This window comes from Gadus morhua, chromosome 2 (assembly GCF_902167405.1).
Source record: "Gadus morhua chromosome 2, gadMor3.0, whole genome shotgun sequence".
Taxonomy (NCBI): Eukaryota; Metazoa; Chordata; class Actinopteri; order Gadiformes; family Gadidae; genus Gadus; species Gadus morhua.
The window spans coordinates 7,412,197-7,419,696 of NC_044049.1; the positions used below are offsets into that span (position 1 = coordinate 7,412,197).

A 7,500-nucleotide genomic window follows, 5' to 3' on the forward strand; every position below is an offset into this window, starting at 1 on the left:
CGTTTGCGCGGTTCGTTTGGGAGGCCGGAGAATGCCAGCTGCCGGAGTGAATGTGTACAGCACGCCTTTAGAGGGGCCGTGCGTGGAGGATTAAGTGTCTCGTTCACACCGTGAATCCCATGTCATGACAGGCTGTAATGCCTAACGAAAAACAATAACCGGGCGTTTTGTCGTTGTCATTAAACCGAGTCGAGCCAAGCCAGGACATGGGTATGGATACGGGCCATAGCAGTCTGGTTGCAGACCAGACGGTTATGGCCCCCACCCCCCCTTCCAGCCCCTCACCTCTCCCCTGCCTTTTTAACACGCGCTCAGGGGCCTGTATTTGCCCTTGATGTGCCAGTAGGTACTTCCAGAATCACTGCCAAGTGTCAATTGATGAGGTTCGTTGATGGATTTTTTTTTTAATTAGATGTAGCCATTTAGTCTGTACAAAGAAAGGTCCTATCTTACAAGAAAGTTAGCGATTATGGTGCAAAATTAGAACAAGTATATATAGGCCTACTATATAGTATATACATATTGTGTATATAATGTAAAATCTGAAATATATCAAACAAATTCTGCCATGTCTGATTCTGCGCAAGATGCCACTTAGTTCAACACGTGGCCCCTTTAAGCCTGGGAAGCTGCATGGCTTGGATGACGAGTATGAGTATGATACTGCGCATCTCCTCCACCTATCTATCTACTTTCCCTCTCCCTCCTTCCCTCCAAGCCAAATGCAATTTGTGTATATGGTGTTTGTTTCAGTAAAGTGTTGGTAGTGTGAAGCGTGCGAGCTAAATGCATTTGCGTAGGCATAAGTGCATGTTTGTTTGTGTGTTTAGGAATAGGTGTGTATAAGTGCGTTCATGTGCGCGAGTGCCCCTTGTGTGTGTGTTTGTATATGTGCTGTATGGTGTGTGTTTCTGTGTCTATGTGTGTCTGTGTGTGTCTATATGTGCTCTGTGTGTGTATGTGTGTCTGTTCGTGTGGATTTGGATGTATTTGTGGTGTGTGTGTGTCTGTGTGTATATGTGCTGTGTGTGTATGTGTGTGTCTGCGTACATATGTATGTGTGTACGTGCGTGTCTGGGTTTGTATTTGTTTGTGTACGTATGCGTATGTATGCATGTATTTATGTATGTGTATGTGTGTGTGTGTGTGTGTGTGTGTGTGTGTGTGTGTGTGTGTGTGTGTGTGTGTGTGTGTGTGTGTGTGTGTGTGTGTGTGTGTGTGCATATGTATTGTATGTGCGTCCATGCATGTATGTATGCATGTGTGTGTGTGTGTGTGTGTGTGCACGTGCGGTAGTGTGTGTGTGTGTGTGTGTGTGTGTGTCTGCGCCTCAGTGCTTTACCAGGAGACGGTCTCCAAGGGGTGGGATGACAGCGGTGGGATTTGGGGGAGAGAGTCAGTTGAAACACTGCTCTCTGCTCTCTTAATAAACCAGTGCTCCGGCTCCGCAGGCTAAAGCCTCACCTCGTCCAGCCCAGCCGCTGCATAGTAACCGTTTTCAGAGGTTAACTAGCTGGCTAGGGCAACCACTTCACAATGCACTCCGACATGTTAACGGTTCCAACGCATAAATAATGTACTGGAGAAAAACAGACGCAGACTGAGTGGGTTGGATTTGCAAATTTCTTTCTTAATGTTCACGTTTAAATGTATTTATTTATGTTCAAATAATTGATATGTATCCACTTGAGCACAGTCCATTAGCAGGTGCAAAGGGATGATTCGTCAAATGAAGCAGACAAAATGGTGCATCCCCAGGCATTGGCAAACAGTAGACTAAACACGCCGGACCAATTCACAAATGCTTAAAAGTGAAGAACTACTCGGTTCATTTTTTGGATTTCCAAGGAGCGTTATCAACGTTCGCAGAGCAAAATGCCTCTGGACGCAATCGGATAGAATAACAATAATTCAAAGCACCAAAACATTGGAGGTAGCGCAGAGCTGAAAGTGAACTAAATCCTGTTGGATGGACGGAGACCACAGCTGAATTTATCAACAAATATTATGTAAAGTAATTTTTTTAGAGAAAATAAACAGTTTCAAACTGTCAGGATAGCGGCAGCCATCTTGGTTTGTTAACGAGAAACACCTCGAAGTCTTTTCTCCGTGCAATCAGGGTTTCACCGTACTGGAGAGCGAGGGGGCCAGACCGACCATCCGACACAACAAATAAAACAAGCTTGCAGATCCGCTTGGATCCCGAACGAGAGGCGAACGAGAGCGGTAACCGGCTAATGCAGAGACATGCGAAAGGATACATCCTCCACACTGAACGAGAGCCGATTCGGCGCTGCGGTGTGCATGAACGCCGCACATGATTTAACGGGACGGAGGTGGTGGAGATCTACGTCCACCACCACCACCGCCAGCGCTCTGGGGAAAGGGCGTACGGACGGAGGGGGTGCTATGATGTCATTTATGGCCCTGCGGACCGAGCGGAGGCGTGGATGGTTTATGGGCGGGGGTGGGGCGGGCTTTATCGAGAGACAGGGATTTCCTGGTCGGGGCGTGGGTTTGGCTGGCAGGGTTATGTGGTTCATTAGGAGACAAAGAAAGAAAACGATAGCCTTTGCTCGAAAAATACAAGCGAGCAGTTCATTAGTAAAATTAATAATAAATATATCATCTTGAGAACAATCTATCTATCAATAGAACAATCTGTTCTGGGATGAAATTGAGCGGCGGACCAGGAGATTTCAAAGAAGCTAATCATACTAAACTGATTGAAAAGGGAACCCAAGATCCATAATTATAACTAAGTAGTTCTAATTCTTGTTTCAAGTAACAATCTCACATGTTGAATATCCTTTAAATCACCTTAGTATTTTCATCTCTTTGCCCCCATCCACCGTATCTTACTCCATCGCCATAACACCTACACACACTGCCGGCATGTGTAGGAACGCACACACACACGGGTACGCCTGTATGTGTGCGTGTGTGTGTTAGTTTGTGTACGCGCGCAGAGATGTTTTCACGAGGATAAGCGATTTGTGTTAACGTGCTCTTTCCGAGTCCGATGAGTCAACACTTGAGTGTCAGCTAGTCAAAAGGTCAGAGCTTTTTTATTCACCTTCACGCTGTGAGGACGCCCGTCTGAATTAGCTTGGCCTTTCACTTCCAATGTACATCTCACACCTGACCCCCGTCACACCCACGCTAACAACCGCGGCTGGAAGGAGGGCATAACCTACACAACTTTTTCAATTAGAAAAATATAAACGATAATTGAAAGTATGATTAATCGACATTGGTTGTTACTATCAACTATTAACAGTTTGCTGTTGCATTGTATCACGCTTCATAGATAGTGGTCGTCACATACATACAAATGAGCCAGAGATAGTTGTTGCAGTATATCACATCCGTAAAGACCTGTAGCACCTTGTGAGTGTGTGTGTGTGTGTGTGAGTGTGAGTGTGAGTATGTGTGTGTGTGTGTGTAGGTAGGTGCGTTTGTGCGTGCATGCGTAGGTGCGTGTGTGTGAGTCTGTGAGTACCTGCATGCGTCCGTGTGTGTGCGTGCGTATAGGTGCATGCGCAGGGTGCGTGTGTGTGTGCGTGCGTGCGTGCATCTGTGTGTGTGTATTTGTCTCTGGTGATCCAGCTCTTACCTGGATGGGAAGCACGATGAGCGCCACGAAGATCATGATGACGACCAGCAGCTGGGAGGGCCATATCTGGGGTGTGACGTCCCCGAAGCCCACCGTGGAGAAGGTCACCACGCAGAAGTACAGGGAGTCGAACAGCGTCAGCTTGTTCCCCGCCCTCTCCAGGTGCTGTATACCACAGATACTAAAACAGAAATATGGGAGGCGGTGTGTGTGGGGGGGGGCAGGAAGTTGTGGGGGGGAGGGGGGAGGGAGAGGCAGATGGGGGGTGGAGGGATTGTTGTTGTTGAGGAGAAGAGGAAGTGTGCATGGGCAATGGACCTAGAACTGTTTTCGGTTAAGCATGGTCAGAATCGGGAGCTCTGGTCAGAGGCCGTGTGCAGCAGTGCATTGTGTTTCTGTGTTTCTGTGTGCGTGTGCGTGCGCGCGTGTGCGTGTTTGTGTGCATGTGCGTGCGCGCGTGTGCGTGTTTGTGTGCGTGTGCGCGTGTGTGTGTGTGTGTGTGTGTGTGTGTGCCAAATGCAATCTATTGTAATCAACCAAATGCACCAAATGTACCAACTTATTTTTGGTAGGCACAGTGCAGAATGTTTGGTATAAATAGAGTACATAGGAGAGCCAGCTACATAGTAGCTGGCTCTCCTAGTTTAGCTCTGGGTTTACAAGGACAGATTTTGTGTTAGCTACGGTGCTAGCTAATGGTTTGTATTAAAAGTTTTTGAGCTATCTACAGTGACTGTTCATGGTTTGTGAGCCCAGTGTTTGAGCTAGCTAAAGTGACTGTTCATGGTTTGTGAGCCCAGTGTTTGAGCTAGCTAAAGTGACTTTTCAAGGTTTGTGAGCCCAGTGCGATAATGGTTTGTAAGGACAGTGTGTGATGCTACACACCAAGTGAACATGAGGCAGACCAGCGTGCTGATGAGAATCACCACCTGGTTGAACATGGCTGAGTGCGTCCGCTGGATCGCCCTGTGGAGATCATTCTATGAAGAGAGAGAGAGAGAGAGAGAGAGAGAGACAGAGAGAGAGAGAGAGAGAGAGAGAGAGAGAGAGAGAGGAGAGAGAGAGAGAGAGAGAGAGAGAGAGAGAGAGAGAGAGAGACAGAGACAGAGAGAGAGAGACAGAGAGTCAGATCGAGCACAAAAGCGGAAAAAGGTGACTAGAAATATACACAAAGGGACATAAACAGTAATGCATTGAAACTAAAGAGTATAATATTTAGCAACCTCCTTTATGTGGTGTGAGGAAAGAAAAAAAGGCCTAGACCCAAGCAATATAATGAATGCTTTAATACAGATGAATACAATGAATACAGAGCAGTATTCGAGGAATCAATGAGATGAATTCAAAATGCTTAATAATTTCCTAAATGGGGAAACACGGATAGAGAAAGTGCAATGCTCCAGGTCATTGTGGATGATGGCTTAGCAGAATCACCCAGCCCCATAGTCAAATCAGCCTGACTCGGACTGGGTGAGGGTGTTGGCATGGCATGTCCAATAGTCATTGATAGATCGATGTGATTGCTGGAAGGAGAGGAAGAGGTACTTGTTGAGGGGTTTGCACTCACTATCATGTTCTCGAGGGCGTGTTTAGCCAGCCAACAGTTGAGAAACACGGGGATGAAGAGGTTCCTGAAGGAAGGCACAATCACCTGTCAGGGAAGAAGGGAATAAACGCAGAGGATTTGAAAGAGCGAAATGGGTAGCGTTGCAGGATGCAGTAATAGCAGCCATCAAGCCCCATGTCGGGAAGCAATCCCAATCGCTTAGAGTCAACCATCTGGATTTGAGGACTAGCACAGCTCAGGATGAACAGCGTAATGAGTTAAATCATCTGGCTGATTGCAAGGATGGACCCCACATAATACCCTCGGGGTGGAAGGGACGTTAGGGTGTGATGTGTGATTACTCATTGAGTCTACGGATGCCATCCCCTATGTGGTTGTCGGACAGAGGTGGTTTGCTCAAGAGCGCCTGCCAGGGTTTGTACTCACAGTGATCATGAAGGGAACGGCGCTGATCATCTCCAGGATGAAGGCCACTCGGAGCACCTGCTCCCAAATGTTACCCTGGAAACACAGGCACACACACACACACACACACACACACACACACACACACACACACACACACACACACACACACACACACACACACACACACACACACACACACACAGACATACACACAATCAAATAAACCCACACGCACCCACACAAACACAGACACACACACACACACACACACACACACATAGGGTCAAGGATCAAGGAAGTCAATTATCACACAAGCCTGTGGGAGATTATCTCACTCACAGAGGTGAACGACAGCAGAGAGCTCAAGGTAATACGGCCCCGCCTTCACGACCGCTGCTACCTTCCAGAGGAAACACACGAACGAGAGGCCCCCACAAGTGAGGGGACGTGCGTGACCTCACTTCCTGCCAAAGCCCTATCCGAGTCAATTAAGATGTCAGCCGGCTCGCTGGCGTTCTTTATGTGTCTGACAACGCCCACGTACGGCTGACCCCTGGGTGACTGGCGTAGGAAGGGCCCGGACGGGGGGGACGTCCGCGGGAATCAATCAGGTTTAAATGCTAAGGCTGCGGCCGGGGCTAATGTATAAAGTGGCGGCTGAGCCCCTTCATCGGGGTGGTTTTACTGCACACACACAACATGAAAGGCAGGGCTGCCTCCCGGAAAGGGGGCTCTCACAGAGGCTCAACGGCAGGGCTTCCCCCCGGGGCGTTCGCTGCTGTCCACCCCTCGCTCTCCCCCTCATCTCTCTCCTTCTGTGTATCTCTCTCTCTCTCTCTCTCTCTCTCTCTCTCTCTCGCCGATCTCTTTTCTCTCTCCGTCTCTCTCTGTATATATCTCTCTCTCGCCATCTTTCTCCCTCTCCAACCCGCTTTATCCTCCTCTCTCTTTTTCACTGGCTTTTTCTCACTTTGTATAGATATCCCTCGCTTTCTCTTTCTCTCTATATTTATATATATGTATTTATCTCACCCTCGCTTTCTCTCTTTTTCCATCTCCCTCCATCTCCCTCTCCAATTCTCACCATCTCTCAATCTCGCTCTCTCCATCTTTCTCTCCATCCATCTCTCCATCACGTCGACAATTGAAGCTGTGTTGAGATCCCCCGCCCTCCCGCCCTCCCGCCCCCCCCCCCCCCCCCCGCCCTCCCACAGACCCACACCCACACACACACACACACACACACACACACACACCCACACACACACACACACACACACACACACACACACACACACACACACACACACACACACACACACACACACACACCCACACACACACAGCTAGGGAACTCCTTGAGACAAGGAGCAATAGCAGAACATAGGGGCCACTGCTGTCTACTTGCACACAGGCGACAAGTGCTTGCTACAATAAGGCAGTCACATCAGAACGTACACACACACACACACACACTATGAAAAACAATACCGCACAAACAAGGGAGATACAGAAACAAGGATCGACGCAAATTACAAAGCCCAGGGATGTTTACCCTTGGCTGTGTGTGTGTGTGTGTGTGTGTGTGTGTGTGTGTGTGTGTGTGTGTGTGTGTGTGTGTGTGTGTGTGTGTGTGTGTGTGTGTGTGTGTGTGTGTGTGTGTGTGTTTATGTGTGATGTTCGAGGATAGAGGCAGCCTCTCACCATTCTCTCACGTTTTGCACAAAAAGTGTTGAGTCAATAAAGTTTGATTGATTGGTCACCTTGTAGCAGAGATACACCAACAGCATGGTCTCTGAGAAGCTGATGAACACCACCAGCACCTGGGTAATGAGAGAGAGAGAGAGAGAGAGAGAGAGAGAGAGAGAGAGAGAGAGAGAGAGAGAGAGAGAGAGAGAGAGAGAGAGAG

General features: G+C 48.3%; 1 protein-coding gene across 2 annotated transcripts in view; it reads right to left on the minus strand.

The window, feature by feature from the left end:
• Window positions 1-7,500, minus strand: part of kcnt2b (potassium sodium-activated channel subfamily T member 2b) — a 67,639-nt gene that overhangs the window by 41,015 nt on the left and 19,124 nt on the right. For both annotated transcript variants that reach the window (XM_030337826.1, XM_030337817.1), the window contains exons 6-10: window positions 7,355-7,414; window positions 5,610-5,684; window positions 5,184-5,267; window positions 4,502-4,596; window positions 3,617-3,797 (exon numbers count right to left, since the gene is read on the minus strand). In XM_030337826.1, coding sequence (XP_030193686.1) covers window positions 3,617-3,797; window positions 4,502-4,596; window positions 5,184-5,267; window positions 5,610-5,684; window positions 7,355-7,414 — 495 coding nt within the window. The remainder of the gene's footprint in view (window positions 1-3,616; window positions 3,798-4,501; window positions 4,597-5,183; window positions 5,268-5,609; window positions 5,685-7,354; window positions 7,415-7,500) is intronic.